Source organism: Leptodactylus fuscus, chromosome 9, assembly GCF_031893055.1.
Source record: "Leptodactylus fuscus isolate aLepFus1 chromosome 9, aLepFus1.hap2, whole genome shotgun sequence".
Classification (NCBI taxonomy): Eukaryota; Metazoa; Chordata; class Amphibia; order Anura; family Leptodactylidae; genus Leptodactylus; species Leptodactylus fuscus.
In genome coordinates, this window is record NC_134273.1 from 53,161,829 (window position 1) to 53,182,197 (window position 20,369).

The following is a 20,369-nucleotide window of genomic DNA, read 5'->3' on the forward strand; positions in this document are numbered from 1 at the left end:
TTATCAAAGTGGAAGTTTCTTATTAATATTGCAGATCTTGACAGATGCAGGAAATGCATTTTTTTTTTTATTTACTGAAGTGGCACAAATGACAGCATATAGTACGACCAGCAGCGTCAGACGTGTGAATCTGCAAGCTTTTTCCTTGATAAATCGACCTGTCCTAATAATTATGGTGGCTTTCCCACATAGGATACCAATGTACAGTACAGCACTTGCTTGTCTCCATCAAACCATGGACTTTGAATGCCACTGTAGTGTGCTTACTTGGCTGCTGCTTTATTCAGTGAGGGGGAACAATTAGACAACTATCCTGTGGGTGAGTGAACAAGGGTTGTTTTTTTTTTTAATTAAAATTACATTTAAGGAAATAATGTAGATTACTATGTATGTGTGAACAAAAATTTGCTTATTAACAGACTTGGTGTTAAAGCGACTGTCCAGTTAGATCAGACATAATATGTAAGTCAGGAACTACAGTGGTGGTTACCTGATATTTATTTTCCTCAGAATTTACAGCCTGGCTGTATTTCAGCTCCATTACAGCAGAGCTGTGACTATAATATAGCTACAGTGCCTAGAGGGAGTCTGAGGTAGTCTGAGACACACCTTCTGTCTCACCATTGGTTCAGGCTGATGCTCTATTGCTCCTCCCAATAGTCTGCGGCTTCCTTACACTGGCCGCTGTATAAAAACACTCGTCTAAAACAGGCTCACCAGTAAGACAGTGCACTGAGAGCCGATTTCTATTACAAGAGATACAGAACGATTATAAGGTGCAGACCATTAAATGCAAAAAAGCAGATTATCAGGTCATTGCCATGCATGATATTAGTAAATGGAGCCTTAGTAAAGTAGAGGGTCTGGAGGGTCGCTCTAATATATCGCCTTTTACCGCCTTGGTTCCGGTTGCATAGTAACTAGTAAGGCTGAGAATTTTATAGTGTATGAATAGATCAATAAACACAGTTTAAAAATATGCTTGTTGGTTTGGTGCATTTATATTGTAAGTTATAAAGCTAGTTTCAGTACAGGGGGTGTAGGGGTAGCAATCGCTACCAGGTCTGGGAACCTCAGAGGCTCAAAGGCAAAAAAACCCCCAATATTATAGATAGCATATGGTAAGTGGGGGCCTTGTTTATTTGCATTGAGATTCAGGAGCTTTATGTTACGTGCCTCTGTACAGTACAGTCCCATATAAGTCTATGGGTGCCATAATACAGCACTGTACAACCTGAAAAATTCAAGGAGCAATAGTATGTCCATATGTATAGGAGTCCAAAAGCTACCGCTATATAAATACTTTTTGTAGTGCAATTATTTGATTTTAAAGGGGTATTTCAAGTTACAGTTTATACAAAAAGGGGTGCCCCCCCCAAAACAAAAAATGGTAAAACGTAACCTTTAATAAAGTTAAAATGTTTTGTATTAAAATACAAGACAGCTAACGGCCCCCAATCGAGTTCGATCATAAAGGCTCTCCTCCAACGATTCAAAGGCTCCTATTAGAGTGCACTGGCAGATTGATGTGAGTTCTCTATAGCGCCAGTCTGATATCTATATCACCCATTCAGTTATAGGAGCAACAATGTAGCTAACATAACCCACTACTGATCAGAGGGAGTAGAGTTGCCACACCTAGTCTGTTTCAGGAGCAACAATGTAGCCTACGTTAACCCACTACTAACCAGAGAGTGGAATTACCTAGCCCATCCAGTGTAGTTAAACCCCACGAATTTCCTGTACCCTGGCTGTGCATGCTGAGCTACTGTTGTTGGGGTTGTGCTCACAGGACCCCAGACCCTGATATCAGGTGTATAGCAAAGCAATGGCCAGTTTAGATGGTAACTGCGGCTACATAGTACTAATGGCCAGAGAACTGCCGGGGATTGCTAACATTGAGTGGGAAAAAGAGGAGGGTACAAAACACGGAATGCCTTTGATAATAGCGTATTCACAACAATTGTTACGTCTCAACGCGTTTCATTACTCTAACATAACTCATCAGGAGACTGACAATTTGTCCCTGCCTAAACTGTGTAGCGGAGATCAAGTACACCCTACAGGTAATTACGGTGTGCAGTCAAAACCGCATTTCCCGGGACCCAGAAGGTAGGTCCCAGTACTCAGATGAAAGCAGACGATGGTATTTCAAGTTACCCCCTTATTCAAAGTCTACACCTTAAAGAGGTTGTCTGGGATTTAATTTTTAATTTTTTTTGCTAAGTGCAGAAAATTTGCTAAAATAAAAAGACACAATTCCAGTCTCAATACCACCAGTCTCTATTTCTTTGTAGTTAGAAGTGTCTCTGAGAAGTAACTGAATAATTCTGGTATTTTTAGTATATTTTGACGTGATGCAGAAATTTCATTTGCTACTTTCAGGGTGTCTAATTCTGGCCCCTGATAATATTAGTCTTCCAATTCTAATTCCCTCCATACTTGGAAATATGACACTGCTAAACCATCATTTTCCCAATTTCTAACACATTTACAGGGGACCATAAACCCATCAGTGAGTTTTTTTTTTTTTTTTTTTTATGTAGATTGTGAGCCCCATATAGAGCTCACAATGTACATTTTACCTATCAGTATGTCTTTGGAATATGGGATGGAAATCCATGCAAACACGGGGAGAACATACAAACTCCTTGCAGATGGTTTTATGCCCTTGGCAGGATTTGAACACCAGGACTCCAGCGCTGCAAGGCTGCAGTGCTAACCACTGAGCCACCGTGTGGCCCCTATCAGTGAGTTTTCTAAAAGTACCTGAAGTGCTTAGTACAAAGGCAGGCAAACATATTAAAACAGTTTAAAAAAAATCCCGGTGCTAACCATGTTTTCAGGTGACAAACCAAAGACAATACAAAACAGAAGAAAATACTGTGCCTGTGCTATAAGAATTATGCCTAGCCTGCAGGTACTGTAACATAGAGGCTGCCTGAGTGAGATACTAAAAAAAAAAAAGTGAAAAGCAAAGCCAAGACACAGGCGATTTATTAGCAGTGCAAGTAATAAAGGTCACACCAGAGCATTCACTACTTCACTTTTAAAAATATCGTCCTACAGTGGACACTCAATGTATCACTTATTCACAGGATAGGTGGTAAAATTGCTGATAGCTGGGGCCCAATGATTATAGAATTTGGTTCCCAAACTGCACAGTCATGCAGGGAGGACTTTGATTTTTGCGGTGAGGAGTAACAGGACTTGGGACCCTTACTGATCAGACATTTATCACCTCTCCATACGACAGGTGATAAATATTCATTATAGGACAACCGTTTAATCAGAAATAAGCTGATAAAGTGTTATTTGCACCAAGGTAGAACAATAAGGCGGTTTCATCAATAAGGGGGTTCATACTCTGGTCTTTATGGTCCCTGTGAGAGTGGAGGATTTGGCTCATGCCGGTGCCATGAATCACACGCACGTTCCGCCAGGCCGTGCAGCTTAGAAGAAATCCACGCCTGTTCATAGCTGGTGTACAGTTCTGTCGACATTTCAGCCAAAAAAGGGGTGTAAATGTTTGTAGATCTAGCATGGCTTTTGGCTTCTCCCAAAACTTGAAAAATTTTAAACAAGACTGGCATACTCCCCGCCCTCCAAATAACTTTTGATTAGTCTTGCTGCAATTGACATTAAAGAGTGACTTTTTGACCACAATACAGGTACAGATTCTTAATGAGTGTGATGTAGCCTCTGGTTAGGTATTCCAAAGCAATACATTGCTGAAATAATTCACACTGACAGAAGGATTAGTCTTCTCCTTTATAAAATGATGTGAAAGTTTCAGCAACATTCTTGAAAAGAAGAAAAAAAAAAACTAAAATTTGTAAATGTTTACTCATTTAGATAATGTAAGGATATTAGAGCTGCTAGAAGAACAACTGCGGCTGCCATTAGGAGTCCTGTATGGAAACAGAAAATATAAACATGGTGAATACTGGCGACAAGTCAATAAGAATACGACATGTAACAAAAAAAACTAAATACCACAGTATACATCTTAGCTTAGATATTCATATTATTAAAGTGTTTCTATACATGAAGATTAATTCCATGATCCCGTACTCATGCATGGAAGGTAGCTGTATTGGTATAGACATCAGAAACCCTTTATATCTAACAAGTACGTCTCACATAGATGATCCCAGCATATTGTTAGTCTTTGTAATTCTCACTATACACGGCAGCAGTCACAAATTTTGATCTCATAGAAGATGACTACTTATTTGTTCATAAATACATACTTGGGGCTAGTCGATGGAAAAGCTGTATACATGTACGGCCTGATATGGTAAATAACACTAATAATTAATTTTGCTAATTGTGAAATGTTCTGGTTTAGGATACTTCCTTACTATATTCTAGCTATCTGTTTAACAGATCCATTTAAAGGAGATCTATCACCAGGTCTGAAAAGCCCAATGACATACCTCATCAGATAGGCGCAGTCACCCTGAGCAGTTTGGAGTTTGTTCATCCAAATTTAGCCGATCCAAAAATACAAGCCATTATAGTGTTGATGCAGATTAGTATATACTATCTAAGTGGGTGGTAACACTGTGGTTTCTCTGGGTGCCGGGTCTCGGTGTTCTGCATCTCACGCAGTGTTACTACAGTAGATGCTGTAATGGAGTGGGTACTGCCTTGCTGCAGATCCAGTGGGTGGCGCTGCCTCCAGTGACTGTTAGCATGAAGCCTCACCTACTGTATCCACAACAAACTAAGTGGGTTAGGGTAGGAGAGGCCTTGTATTGAATTATACATATTGAATTTTTTTTTTTTTTTTGCACAGACCAATTACCGTATTTTTCGGACTATAAGACGCACCCAGGTTTTAGAGGAGAAAAATAGGGAAAAAAAATTTTCAGGCAAAAAATGGTAAAATATTTAATATATGGGAGTTGTAGTTTTGGAACAGCTGCAAGGCCACATTGACAGGTGACCCTGCAGCTGTAGGGGGATGTATAGGGCGTTTTTTTTGTGGGGCCAGGTGTAGACCGGGCATTTTCAGACACAGGGATACCTAATGTATATGTTTCACAGTAATGTTATACTTTTATATGTATTCTAGGGAAAGGAGGTGAACTTTTATTTATTTTATTTTTTATTATATTTTTTTTAAGTGTTTTTTTTTTTGTTTTTTTTTTTACTATTTTAATATCCCCCGCCTAGGGGGCTTGAACCTGCAATCATTTGATTGCAAGTCCCATAGACGGCAATACAAGTGTATTGCCGTCTATGGATGATTCTATACATTACTATCGCGGAGGGTCATAGACCAGCCGCGATAGTAATATATATCTATGACAGGCCTGGAAGCCTTCATTAGGCTCCCGGCTGTCATCGGAACAGGCCGGCTCCTGCGGCCTCGCCGTGCAGGAGCCGGCCTGCATCACTAAAAGTATGAGGCCGGGGGGGGGGTGTTTTGCAGCATGGCCGCGCTACTGCCACCGCTGGTTTTCTTCAGCGGCAGTAGTGCGGCAATCCGCAGGCCCCGGCAGCTAAGACAGTCCCCGGCATCTGCTGTAATAGACCGGCGGATGCCGGGGAGTGTCTTAGCTGCCGGGGCCTGCAGTATTGTCACACTCCTGCCGCTGAAGAAAACCAGCGGTGGCAGTAGCCCCTCCGAAATTTGGGGGAAAAAAAGTGCGTCTTATAGTCCGAAAAATACGGTATACATGTCTTCTCTCATAACTACATAAATGTAACTCCTTTAACCCCTTCCCGACATCTGCCATACTATGACGGCGGATGTTGGGTTTTTAACTATGGTGGCCGCTTGGGAGCATTAATTCCTGCGGTCTGTAGCCACACCGATCATGGGCATTAACCCTTCTGAAGCCTCGGTCAGCCATTTTACCAGCGGCGCTTGGACACCGCCATTTTGCTGGTGATCGTAGGCACCTGGAGCAAACTCCTGGGTCTGCGTCATGTTGGCATGACAGCTGGGAGCCTTGTGAAGGCTCCCCGGCCTGTCTGCAATGCTTTTCTTTTGCAGGCTACTCTATTTAACCTGCAAAAGAAATGACAATTTTTTGCATTGCGTTAGTGATCAGACCCCTAGGGGGTCTAATAAATGTAAAAAAATAAAGTATAAAAAAATATGTATGAAAAAAAAAAAGTATTAAAAATTCAAATCACCCCCCTTTCCCTAGAACACATATAAAAGTACTTTAACAATGTGAAACACATACACATTAGGTATCCTTGTGTCCGAAAACGTCCGCTCTACAAATCTGGGAAAAAAAGTCAAAAGTGCCAAACCACTATTTTTTTGCTGTTTTGCCTCTGATAAAAATTTTAATAAAAAGTGATCAAAGCAATAGCAATTCCCCAAAATGGTATAACTAAAAAGTACACTCAGCCCTGCAAGAAAAAAAAAAAAAACGCCCTATGCATTCCCGTACACAGAAGTAAAAAAAAAAAAGTATGGGTGTCAGAATATGGCGACTTTTAGAAAATAAAATTAGTACAATTTTGGATTTTGGGGTTAAAATGTAATTTAAACCATATAAATTTGGTACCCTCGGAATCATACCAAAACATAAAATACAGATGACATGACATTTTGGCTGCACAGTGAATGCCATAAAAACAAATCCTGTAAGAAAATCACACAAATGCACTTTTTCTTCAGATCCACCCCATACGGAATTTTTTCTCAGCTTCCCAGTACATTGTACAGAATAATAAATGGAGGCATCATGAAGAAAAATTTGTCACTCAAATATTAAGACGTCATATGGATCTGAGAGTGGAAAAATAAAAAAGTTATGGGGTTTGGAAGTGGTGTGTGGGGGGGGGGGAGTGAAAATGGAAGAAATGCCCGCAGTTTTTAAACTTCAGGGCAAACTTTCTATAACCTGCTGGCCAGAACTATCCCAGATGAGATCTCACCAATGCTTTTTATTGTTTTTGACCGCAAACAATTTTGTCAGTAAAAATGTAAAACAGCTTATACCCATATTCTGCTGAAGTTTTGTAGATCCGCCCTTTTTTACTGTATGAGTTTCTTCATTTGAAGGCTTTTCAGGTTCATGTGAATCATGAGGTAGTTCATGTTCATTCTCTACAAAGAAAAAATGAATACATTTCAGTAAAGGCCAACATAAATATACCCTGCTCTTACACAATGATTTCTTCAAGCATTCTGAAAGGGGTTGTCCCATCTCAAGGATCCTATATATACTGGTAACTTATGTAAATTGAAGACTTTTCCTAAATATATTGCTTTAGAAATTCTGCTTTTTCCTCCTGCTATGTGATCTTATTCCTTCCATTGTTTACACAACATTCCCACAACCCCAAACACAGAGACTAATGTTATTACGGTATTTGTATAAAGAAAAGTTATACAGTTTTCCAATATCTTTTCTGTATCAATTCCTCACAGTTTTTTTTTAGATCTCTACTTGCTGTTATTCATTCTGATTTTTCCCAGTGGATAAAAATTTGTCCATAGTCATCTGATATACTGTCCATGGTCATGTGATGGTCACACAGGTGCAAAGCTTGTTATAGTCACAGCACAATACTCAAGACATCTGATAACGAGCTGTGCACCTGTTTGTCCAACACATGACCACGGACTGTATACCACATGACCATGGACTGTATACCACATGACCACGGACTGTATATCACATGACCATGGACTGTATACCACATGACCACGGACTGTATATCACATGACCACGGACTGTACATCACATGACCACGGACTGTACATCACATGACCACGGACTGTGTATCACATGACCACGGAGTGTATATCACACGACCAGGGACTGTATATCACATGACCACGGACTATGTATCACATGACCACGGAGTGTATATCACACGACCAGGGACTGTATATCACATGACCACGGACTGATCAGAGATCTAGAAAACAAGAAGTATACCAGAAAGTAGATTGGAAAATTGTAGAACTTTTCATTATACAAATCAAAAGATTTGCTACTCAATATTTGTCTGAAACTGGACAACCCCTTTAGGAATCAAAGCAATTTGCTGTAGCAGAGTCCAATAATATCTGAGGATGACAGTCTGCCTACTAGTAGCAGATATTTCCATGAAAAAGACTTTTTGGTATTTTGCAATTTGATATGACATCATTGCAGCAAGAAAATCAGTGAAATGACACAAAACACGGCTTCTCCCATTCATCACATGACGGGTGTATGATCTGCGTCTGAAATAATAAAATCATTAGGGAGTCTGATGAGATCTTCAGGAAACGGAACTTCCAGTTTTTGCTTTCAAACAATGTTAAGCAATAAAATGCACTTGAGACTTTCTTTGCTGTAACACTGAGTAATCTGAACCCGAAGGGGTTTTACTTTTTTATCTTTTATAGAGAACAGTGAATCATACTTCCAGAATATTTAAAGGGGTCATGAGACCGCCCTATTTTCTGATTATCCGGTGACGATCCATTTCCAGAAACGGATTGTCACTACTACTCCCCCTCCCCCCTCCCCTCCATCATACTTACCTTCCAGGCTTCATCCTGTGGGACAGCTCCACCTTCTTTTCTGGCTGCCGCCGCTTCTCCAAGTGCTGTTCTGTGCTCTGCTGCCGATAATCCACCTCTACTGTGCAGCTCTCCAGCATGCACAGTAGAGGTGGATCGTCACACAGAGGAAGCTGAACCATGTAAACAAATGCAGGAGATAACACGAGCTCCAAGAGACAGCTAGAAATCACTCAAAACACATTAATAGAAATAACAGAAATGTTTTTTAGAAAAACATTTTTTGCCCAGAAAACACCTTTGAAGGGGTTGTCCCATCTCAAGGATCCTATCTATACTGCTAGCTAGTGTGGTTTTAAAGACTTTTCCTAAATACATTGCTTAAAGGGGTTGTCCCATCACAAGGATCCTATCTATACTGCTTGTTAATGTGGATGTAAGACTTTTCCTAAATACATTGCTTCAGCAAAACTGCTTTGTTTGTCCACTATCTTACTTTATTCAATTTTTTGTGGCCACAGCCCTGACCTAGCTGCTCCTGAGTCAAATGATGTATCTGCTGCTCTCAGGGGGGAGGGAGGAGGGACTAAGTGCAGGGAGCGAGCCTGTGTATCGAGCTAATCCTGTGTCTACACCATGTGACCTAGGTCCTGCTATCAGATAGGGGAGCTGCTTTCATTTCTTCTGTTCTCCCAGTTATCAGGCTAGCTAATTCAGTTGTGTTCATTATGGCAGAGACAGGCAGTGTCTGTATGTAACACAGAATGGAGTTGCTGCTGCCTGTACTTCATAGTCCAATGTGGGTGGGCGGAGCTACACACAAATTTTGGGGCGGAGCTAAACGGCAGGTTGCCTGTGAAACCCCGCCCACCAAATGATGCAAGAAACCAGGAAGAAAGAAGATTTTACAAGAGTGAAGACTGCTGAGTATGTGAGGTGGGAATACCCCTTTAAGCAAAACTGCTTTGTTTGGCTGTCATCTGAGATTCTTCACTTCATTGTTTACACTGTGTTTCCATAACCACGGACGGGATGATCTTATCTCTCTGCCCAGGACAAGTAACATAGCTCCCTGCTCTCAGGAGGGGAGGGGGAGCTGAGTGCTCAGTGATTGTATTTCTGAGCTGTTTATCTCCGGCTCTTTCAGTTATCAGTTGGCTAATTGAATTTTGCTGATAAGGGCTGAGACAGGGAGTCCATTAAACACAGACCTAAAAGTGAGTATATTGTAAGCCGACTCTTGGTCCTGTAGCATGTAAGTTTGGGATTCTCATCACCTATGAAATCCAGCTCTACTACATCAGCTTCATATTGTGCATCTTCCAGTGATACTCTGCTACTTTATTTACAACCGTCCCTCATTACTGACTGCAAACATGTACTGCTATGAAGAGAGATAGCGGAGCTGGCTTTGTCTGTGAGATAGCAAGGGAAACTCCGCCCACATATTTACAGAGAAAACCAGGAAGTGAACAGAGCACACAGCCTGCATGGTGGTGAACAAGTGAGTTGGGAATACCCCTTTAAGGCCCACCCTTCCCTCCAGCAGCAGGAAACCTGTCCAGGGAGGGTTCTGGCTGACTTCCTTCTCACAATCATGCCCCAAGAGGCAAAATAAGCTCCTGCATCTTAAGAGAATGCTGGTAGGTACCATTGCAAATACCTAGTATTTTTTTTTTTAGTTTTTATTTAATTGGTGAATTCCCAGAGAAATCCTTTAATAAAACATGTATTCCCCATTAAACAATGATTGTGGATCATTTTTTAATGACTCTGTGTTGTTATGTTCCTCTGATATTTCTTCTAGAAATTTATCAATATATTGACAACTGAGTGTTACAGACTAGCACTAAGGGACACCTACGCAAGTCTGATAAACTTACCTCTCCATTGTCAGATTATTCATACATTTCTAGTTTGGTCAACACAGAGCTATAATAAAGGTGGTGTTATGTTACGGGGAACACAAGTATTCTCTAAGAACTACCTGTCAGGAGCGACGTGAGACCCTCTATAACCGGCTACTTCATACTAAAAAAAGATTCCACATGTCCAATGATCAGAATAACACATTCCATAAGTGCTTCACACAAAGCTAATATATTAGGCTAAACGTAAGTACATAAGCAGGAGGTTATATAATACAACTCAAGCTTAATGGAGGAGCTATCTACTTTACAGAAGTACACGCTGTTACAATAGGAATCTCCATTGATTCCTGATAGTCCGGATTTCTAAGTTCACTCTGAAATACTTCAGCAACCCTATAAAATGTTTCCTACGAACACTAGTGAGAGTTTATTATAAATGGATGTATTATAGGGTTCCATGAAAGCTGCGTAAAACCCTATGCAATGAGCTCCCTCTACTGGCAGATAGCATTTTATCATGTAACACTATGGTTGCATTCAGACCACTGTTATCCTAATAAAAAATGAGCTATTAACCCTTTAGAGAATTTCATACTAATTTTGATTACCATATTTTACGGACTATAAGGCGCACTGGACTATAAGCCGCATTGCCCATGAGCGCCTTATAGTCCGTCTCGGTTCAAATATAAGGCGCACCGGACTATAAGCCGCAGTCCGGTGCGCATTATATGTTATCGAAAGCGGCGGCAGGCAGACTTTGCCAGCGGCCGCTTAACCCCCCGCGTGCCAGCCGCTTCTATTGGAAGCGCTCGGCAGGCGAGGAGGGGCTCTATCAGCAAAATCATGCTGATAGAGCCCAACCGTAAACGTTAGGGCTCTAAAATAAAAGCCTGAAACAGAATGTGAAACTTACCGAGCGGTGCAGGGTGGGCGGGCATTCAGGCCTCCTCTTCCTCCGATGTTCCGTCCTCCTCCGGCGCTCGCAAGCTGATAATGGCCAGGGCACATGCGCAGTAGCCGTAGTAGAAGCATTATGATATTGCGCATGCGCCCCGGCCATTATCAGTGGCATATAAGGGGGTTAAATACCCGTGACCTGAATTCTCTGGATCACAGTGACCCAACAGTCTGTATCCATTACTAAGCAACACTTTTCCCCCTGTTTTTCTGATTGGCTCATGGACAAGAATAAAGAAAAAAAAAATTGTGCAGATGTTAATTTACCCTAAAGTGTCATACTGTTTAATTCTCAAGTTGTGTAGTTGTATAGTCTTGGTCACAATGTGATCTACTGTAATAGTCATCAAATTAGTAAATGTGAAGCAAGAAATAGAAATAAGCATGAAGGTCTGCTACATCATCACTAAATCACTTTTTTTTTTTTGCTTTGCTTAATTGGGTATTATGCCAGGTAAATCATTTATCCAAAAGATAGAGGATACACTGGTGGTCAGCGGGTGTCCAACCAATGGGGGTGTTTTAGTCCCACTGATAATGGTGGACACGGACGCTTTACTCAATTTCTCTGGTGATCCCACTGAAATGAATGGATTCACATCTGCATCCAATGCTACATTCTCAATCAGTGGGGGTCTTAGTGGCTGGATTCCCATGATCATCAATGTATCCTCTATCCTATGGAGAGTGGAATATGGGAATATGTCCTATCAAACATACATATTGACTTGATTTCCTTCTAACTCTGGGCATAACTCTATGGCTAAATAGGAGTGTGAATACAGAAATAAGTGTCATCGATGGCTGACACCACCTGCTAGACTCTTTAGCTCTTGACTTGATGATGCTAAACAAACAGCATCTCTCCTCCTGGACTCCCCGATGGAGATAGTGTAATGCTTTATTTACCTCGCAATGGTGCTGGGGAAATGCTGTGGGGACCGAACCCCAGATCACTCTGTGAACAGCTTATTCTCAAGGAAACTCTTATGAAATGATATTGTCCAAAGCTACAGAAAACATGTTTATCTTGTATTATCATGATTTTTCTGATCAACAGTGATGTGAACATTATTCTCAAAGTGGAAGTTTCTTATTAATATTGCAGATCTTGACAGATGTAGGAAATGCATATTTTTTTTATTTACTGAAGTGGCACAAATGACAGCATATAGTACGACCAGCAGCGTCAGACGTGTGAATCTGCAAGCTTTTTCCTTGATTAATAGATCTGTCCTAATATTTATGGTGGCTTCTCACATAGGATACCAATGTACAGTACAGCACTTGCTTGTCTCCATCAAACCATGGACTTTGAATGCCACTGTATTGTGCTTACTTGGCTGCTGCTTTATTCAGTGAGGGGGAACAATCATACAACTATCCTGTGGGTGAGTGAACAAGGGTTTTTTTGTTTTGTTTTTAAATTACATTTAAGGAAATAATGTAGATTACTATGTATGTGTGAACAAAAATTTGCTTATTAACAGACTTGGTGTTAAAGCGACTGTCCAGTTAGGAGATCAGACATAATATGTAAGTCAGGAACTACAGTGGTGGTTACCTGATATTTACAGCCTGGCTGTTTTTCAGCTCCATTAGAGCAGAGCTGTGACTATAGTATAGCTACAGTGCCGAGAGGGAGTCTGAGGTAGTCTGAGACACACCTTCTGTCTCATCATTGGTTCAGGCTGCTGCTCTATTACTCCTCCCAATGGCCAGTCTGCGGCTTCCTTAGACTGGCCGCTGTATAAAAACACTAGTCTAAAACAGGCTCAACAGTAAGACGATTTCTATTACAAGAAATACAGAACGATTATAAGGTGCAGACCATTAAATGCGAAAAAGAGGATTACCGTATCAGGTCATTACCATGCATGATATTACCGTATTTTACGGACTATAAGGCGCACTGGACTATAAGCCGCATTGCCCATGAGCGCCTTATAGTCCGTCTCGGTTCAAATATAAGGCGCACCGGACTATAAGCCGCAGTCCGGTGCGCATTATATGTTATTGAAAGCGGCGGCAGGCAGACTTTGCCAGCGGCCGCTTAACCCCCCGCGTGCCAGCTGCTTCTATTGGAAGCGCTCGGCAGGCGAGGAGGGGCTCTATCAGCAAAATCATGCTGATAGAGCCCAACCGTAAACGTTAGGGCTCTAAAATAAAAGCCTGAAACAGAATGTGAAACTTACCGAGCGGTGCAGGGTGGGCGGGCATTCAGGCCTCCTCTTCCTCCGATGTTCCGTCCTCCTCCGGCGCTCGCAAGCTGATAATGGCCAGGGCACATGCGCAGTAGCCGTAGTAGAAGCATTATGATATTGCGCATGCGCCCCGGCCATTATCAGCGAGCGCCGGAGGAGAAGGACGGAACATCGGAGGAAGAGGAGGCCTGAATGCCCGCCTGCCCGCCCTGCACCGCTTGGTAAGTTTCACGTTCTGTTTCAGGCCGGCGTGACAGCAGGGCTGCCGGACACTTCCCATTCACTTCTATGGGAGCCGGCATGCCAGCACTCCCCATAGAAATGAATGGACTGCTTTTTTCCATTCATTTCTATAGGGAGCGCTCGCATGCCGGCTCCCATAGAAATGAATAGGAAGTGTCCGGCAGCCCTGCTGTAACGCCGGCGTGTACGGCTGTGATACACGCCGGCGTTCGGTAGTGTGAATGCACCCTTACGGTGCCTTTTATGTATGTATGGAAGCGGCACGCAGACTTTGCCACCGCTTCCATCCATATATAAGCCGCACCGGACTATAAGCCGCACTTACGATTTCTGAGGAAATCGTAGGTTTTTATGTGCGCCTTATAGTCCGGAAAATACGGTAAACAGAATGAATTAAATGTATATACTCCTGCCCTAACTCTCCTCCCTACTATGTACACCACAATACCAGGGATTACCAACCATCTGTAGAAAGGTGCGGGGGAGGGGTGAAGATATAGGGGCATTTTGCAATCTCTAACACAGGTACCAGCATGTTTGGAAACCCCTATTTCAAACACCTGTCTTGTCCTTGTCTACGGGCAATAACAATTCGCAGCAATGGCTTCCAACAGTAACCCGCATGCATGATCAGCTTGAGCCCGGGGAACCCACATTGTGAGCGAGAGTTGTGAAAACAATGGACGCTGGAAAGTAAGGACTTTGTACATGTTATATATAGAAAGTTATTCTCTACACCCACTGAAGCTTACAAGAGCCCACTCAATAGCCGAATAGACCATTGCACACAAGAAAGAACAGAGCTGACAGAAGGTCACCGACCATATGCTACATCTTATCCACAACTTGCTTTTTCATGATCACTAAGCAGAAGGCGGCTATGAAATAAATCACAGTAAACAATTCCACATTAAAACACAAAGTTTACATGTAAAAGTAAATTCTAACTGGAAAACTAACAACACTCTAGACAGCTGTGTTATGCAATCCATCGGAGCCGTTGGCACATAAACCACAGGAATACTAATGCTTACATCAGACAGACTGAACATATCACGCAGAGGCCAGTGACAGTCTGGAGGCCTCTCCAAACTTTCCACAGGATGTGGCTTTAATACTGTCACGGGATGGTTAGAGTCTATACTATAGGCAATGTGTAATATATATTTCATGTGGAATGTATTCTCTAACCTGTTATATACATCAATGTGTAGTTGGCTGATTAGGGTCTAGTGTGTTAGCACATTGTATGCAAATACCTCTAACTAGTGAGGACAATGGGTGGAGATAATCTGATCAGTGTCTCCAAGAAGATGTTGGATGGTGCATTGTCCATAGTAGACAGGGAGTCTGCTCTCCTTGGTATAGGTGAGGGGGGAAGGATCTGTGACTCAGCCCTTCCCACCCACAGATATAGGTGTAACAGTCTTAGTATATAGTTGTAGCTGGAGTTAGTATGTGTTAGCCGGCCTGTGCACAGCTCTGCAGAGAGCCAGGATATAGTTACAGGACCAAGGAACCAAAGTTATCATTGGATTGTGACTTCTGTGGACTTATTGTTATTACGGTTGATGTGACCGCCGCCGGCTACTAACTTTGTGGATTACAATAAATTGCTGTTGTCTCCCGACCTCTTGCGTCCCTGTTGATTCAAAAGACCATCCGGAGGAAGGACGTATACCTTTGCTCCGTGACAAATACCTACTGTATGCGCACGGCGAAATGCGTTACTACTCAATGACTTTCCCTCACTCTTACAACAGCCGCACAGTGTTAGATTTCTACGAATCAAAACACGAGAGGAAGCCATAGCATCTATTCCACATGGTGATTACAGTCTATGTAGTCTCACAGCTTTGATCAGTCAAGCGGAAATTCAAGCAAAATGTGTGATGTGTTCTTCAACCTCATCCATCACTGTCTATGTTAGAAACCCTATCTATCACTCAATGCTTTGATATAGTGGGAGGTACTGCACGCTATAGTAAGTAGACAACCTCAAAACGCATATGACTAATGGCCGTATAATCCGCCAGTGCATATAATGTATCTGTGAAAGCAGTGGCGTAACTAGGAATGGCAGGGCCCTGTGGCAAATTTCTGACATGCCCCCCCCCCACCGAAGACCTTGACCGACCCCCTCCTACGCATTCCTGCGCATTCTTTTATGCCCCATAGTAGCCCCTGCACACAGTATTATCCCCCATAGTGGCCCCTGCACACAGTATTATCTCCCAGAGTGGCCCCTGCACACAGTATTATCCCCCATAGTGGCCCCTGCACACAGTATTATCCCCCAGAGTGGCCCCTGCACACAGTATTATGTCCCATAGTGGCTCCTGCACACAGTGTTATGTCCCTTAGTGGCCCCTGCACACAGTATTATGTCCCATAGTGGCCCCTGCACACAGTATTATCCCCCATAGTGTCCCCTGCACACAGTATTATGTCCCTTAGTGGACCCTGCACACAGTGTTATGTCCCTTAGTGGCCCCTGCACACAGTATTATGTCCCATAGTGGCTCCTGCACACAGTGTTATGTCCCTTAGTGGCCCCTGCACACAGTATTATGTCCCATAGTGGCCTCTGCACACAGTATTATCCCCCATAGTGTCCCCTGCACACAGTATTATGTCCCTTAGTGGACCCTGCACACAGTATTATGTCCGTTAGTGGCCCCTGCACACAGTATTATGTCCGTTAGTGGCCCCTGCACACAGTATTATGTCCCACTGTAGACACCCATAAACAATTATTATACTCTGGGGTCTTTTCAGACCCCAGAGTATAATAATCAGAGACCCTGGAGGAATAAAAGCATTAAAAAAAAAACTACTGTTACTTACCTATCCCCAGGCTCCTACGCTGTCTTCTCCGCTGCTGTGCTTGTTCAATGACGTCGGACGTCACATGACCCGGGACGCAGACCGGGTTCATGTGACATCAGAAAGGACGTCAGGAAGGAGGCCTGGCAGGATCATGGAGAGGTAAGTAACATGTTTTTTATGTTTCTTACCTCTCCCGGTCCGCCAATCATTATACTCGGGGGTCCGAAAAGACCCCGGAGTATAATGATAGCAGTGGTAGCAGCTGTCGCCGGGCCCCTAATGTCCCGGGCCCTGTGGCAGCTGCCTCTTCTGCTATGGCGGTAGTTACGCCACTGTGTGAAAGTCTAAGACACCAGAAAACACTATACAATAGTTGTTGACTCTAGCACAGATCAGTAAAAAACAGTGCTGTAACAAAAGTCATCCAATGCAACCTTCAAGATGGCCACTTGTAGTATTGAACGAACCCGTCGAAGTTCATTAAGGTTATTAATTATTTATTTATATAGCACCATTAATTCCATGGTGCTTTACATACAATACACAAAATATACAGGTAGATATAATACCAACAGTGATCGGCTGGCACAGTGGGGTAGAGATCCCTGCCCGCGAGGGCTTACAATCTATGAGGGAAGGGGGGAAAAATGAAAACGTGTTTCTGCCTGGTTATGTTCACACCATGTTTTACTTTTGGTGCGTGTGAGATATGGTAGTGGCAAAAGCATCAAATACATTTACAACCTATAACAGGCTGAAAAAAGGAGGATAAAAAACCCCCAAAAAACTAAAGTAAGGCTGATAAGGCTAAAGTGTAATGGGTGCACCGGAGCCAAAACATGATTCTCTGACACAACCCCATTGCACCAGGGCTTCATTTGCATATGTATACAAACAGATTAATCAAGGGAATGGTTTATCTATTGGACTTTATAAATGTATGCTGCTCCTCTGCGTACTGTCTCCTAAAATATACTGTGGCTTAGGGCTGGGCAATCATGACCTAAATGAAACTCTGGGGTTGATGATCAGAGACCCAAAGGAGGTGAGCAAACATAAACAGTGTTATGCGCCTCTCGTGGGTTTTGGCGGGACTCCCTGCTGTCCTTTGCACTTCTGACTGATGTCAGGGACAACTGGCCTCTGATTGAGCTTCAGTGGTCACTTAGCATTGTGCCACTTGCACCTGTGCATCATGGCGCCACATGACCATCTGAGGCCCAATCACAGGCCTTAGCGGTACTGGACATCAGTCAGAAGCGCCAAAGACAGCAGGGAGTCACGCCAAAGCCCAGGAGAGGAGAGTAACACTTTTTTTTTTTTTTTTTTTTAACGCCTTCCCTGGGCCTCCGATCTGTATTACAGCAGTTCCAACTCGGACGTGTTCGGTCTGAACAAAACTGCAGGTCTTGTAAAATACCGAAATAACCAAAGCGAACAAAATTACGTTGGTTATTCTGATTGATGTTTGGTTTCGGTTATTTTTCTGATAAAATCACCCTCGCCTACCGTGACTGTTTTAATATTGACTTTCCTGGTGACAGACTCCCTTTAGGGCCATTTTTTTTCATGGTCGTCAATTTACCTATAGTGAGCCCAAAAATCTGGTAACTTTTGACTAAACAAAACAAAAATAAAAATCCTTAATATAATCCTTCCCTCAGTTGCTGCACACTAAAACGGGTTCCATATGGTACCATCCGACATAGACACTCACTGAAGTTGTAGCGCAGCCTGTAGATCTTGCACACTTGTAGTTTGCCAAAGTTAGCGTCCCAACTGGTTCCATACAAGCTCGATTGGCAATTGCACAGGCCAAGGAAGTGTTGCAATCTGGCACAGAAATTACTGGGAAACCCTTGTATGAAAAATGCCAGATGGATGCAATACATGTGGCCAAAGGATGTCCTGCGCATATTTCACAACTATTAGGGTCCCTTGTTTACCTTGTCTTGTCTACTAGGATTGACCATCATATGTTACGGTTCCACCAGATCATCACAAAAGCAGTTGGGGCAAAGGCAGGATAGAGACACTCACCTCGAAGCCGCCATACTCCAACCTGACCATTCATACTCCAATCTGCATTCATTGCTAAAGATATGGTTTCAGTCCATGTTTCTTTTTCATGAAACCTCAGCAAACAAAAGTGAAGGTGGCTGGCTGTCAAGGTAGGACACCTAATGGGCACTGTGAAGTCAACTGCTACCTGGTAAGCACTTGGGAATGGTCCAAATAGAAACAAGGGGTGTAGTGGGGCCGCATGGTGGCTCAGTGGTTAGCACTGCAGCCTTGCAGCACCGGCGTTCTGGTGTTCAAATCCCGCCAAGGGCAAAAAAACATCTGCAAGGAGTTTGTATGTTATCCCCGTGTTTGCATGGATTTCCATCCCATATTCCAAAAAGACATACTGGGAAAAAATGTACATTGTGAGCTCTATGTGGGGATCACAATCTACATAAAAAAAAACAAAGGAGTGTAGTGAGAGTGCCATCTGTGTCTGGATGGTGGAAAGGGAAACTGTGGGAGTCTGTACTGTCCGGGGCATATTTGCCATAAATGCTCTCACGTAACTTCTGCTCCAAAAACCTCTGAACAACTAGGTCACAATGGCCTAGATGGTGGACAGTTCATCAAAACAACTGACCTGTTTCTCGCTGTCCAATGATGCGCCCCCTCTGAAAGATTGTCAATTGGACAAAATGTCTTTAAATGCATCATGTCTCACATTCAATGATCTCTCACAAAGAGCAGGCAGAAGTTCATGCATTTCAGCAGGTTTTATTATGTGGAATTATCTTTTCAATTCACAGAAGACCCCTTTAAACAGCCTAAATCTGTCCAAGACCCAACCTGGAGTGCAGACCTGGGCATAAGGGGATCTAAACATCAAGAAAATAATCTTCCGCTAATCCCAGTTTCCTCAGGGCCTGATTTCATCAAGTACCAGGCTACATTAGCAAACGCTTTTTTGCATCTCATGAGATAATCACAAATTTATTGTTTCTTGTGGTCTTGCCCTGGCTCAATGCAAGAGTGAAACAAGCTTACTGATATTTGTGTCACCATATCAGTTCCTGCATAAAGCTCCTCAAAACATATCTAGAATTTATACTGTCAGACAGTATATAATGCTTCCATGCTCCTGACAGTAGTTGGGCCATATATGCAAAAAGTTTTATTTACTTGCACAAACTCACATATATGACAAGTAGCAGCTTCACCAGTCTATTCAAATCCTTAGGATGTAAATAGCAATGAATGAAAACATAGAGCCATCTTCCCAACAAAATGTTGTGGTACCCTTGGAAGGTTTCAACAGCTTTGGGTTCTGTTGCACCACAATTGAGCATCCCCCATACTCTGGAACTCCTTACCAAGACACATAAGACTGACCCCCACAATCACAGGCTTCAAGAAGGCCCTGAAGACTCACCTATTCAGGAAGGCCTACAACCTCCAATAACACTATCACCGCACCATCTATACAGTCTCCCCCTCTCCTTCTGTCTCTACCCCCCTTCCCTCATAGATTGTAAGCCCTTGCGGGCAGGGCCCTCTACCCCACTGTGCCAGCCGATCACTGTTAGTATGATATGTACCTGTATATTTTGTGTATTGTATGTAACCCCCAAATGTAAAGCACCATGGAATTAATGGTGCTATATAAATAAACAACAATAATAATAATAATAATAATAATAATAATAATAATCAATGCCTTACATGAATGTCAATGCTCATTTTGGTACCAGCTTAAAACTGTAACGAATA

General features: G+C 42.6%; 1 protein-coding gene across 2 annotated transcripts in view; it reads right to left on the bottom strand.

Annotated features, from left to right (window-relative positions):
- Window positions 1-3,064: 3,064 nt before the first annotated feature.
- ODR4 (odr-4 GPCR localization factor homolog) overlaps window positions 3,065-20,369 on the bottom strand; it is a 31,686-nt gene continuing 14,381 nt past the window's right edge. For both annotated transcript variants that reach the window (XM_075286711.1, XM_075286710.1), the window contains exons 13-14: window positions 6,971-7,078; window positions 3,065-3,911 (exon numbers count right to left, since the gene is read on the bottom strand). In XM_075286711.1, the coding sequence (XP_075142812.1) occupies window positions 3,844-3,911; window positions 6,971-7,078 (176 nt within the window). In that variant the 3' untranslated portion in view covers window positions 3,065-3,843. The remainder of the gene's footprint in view (window positions 3,912-6,970; window positions 7,079-20,369) is intronic.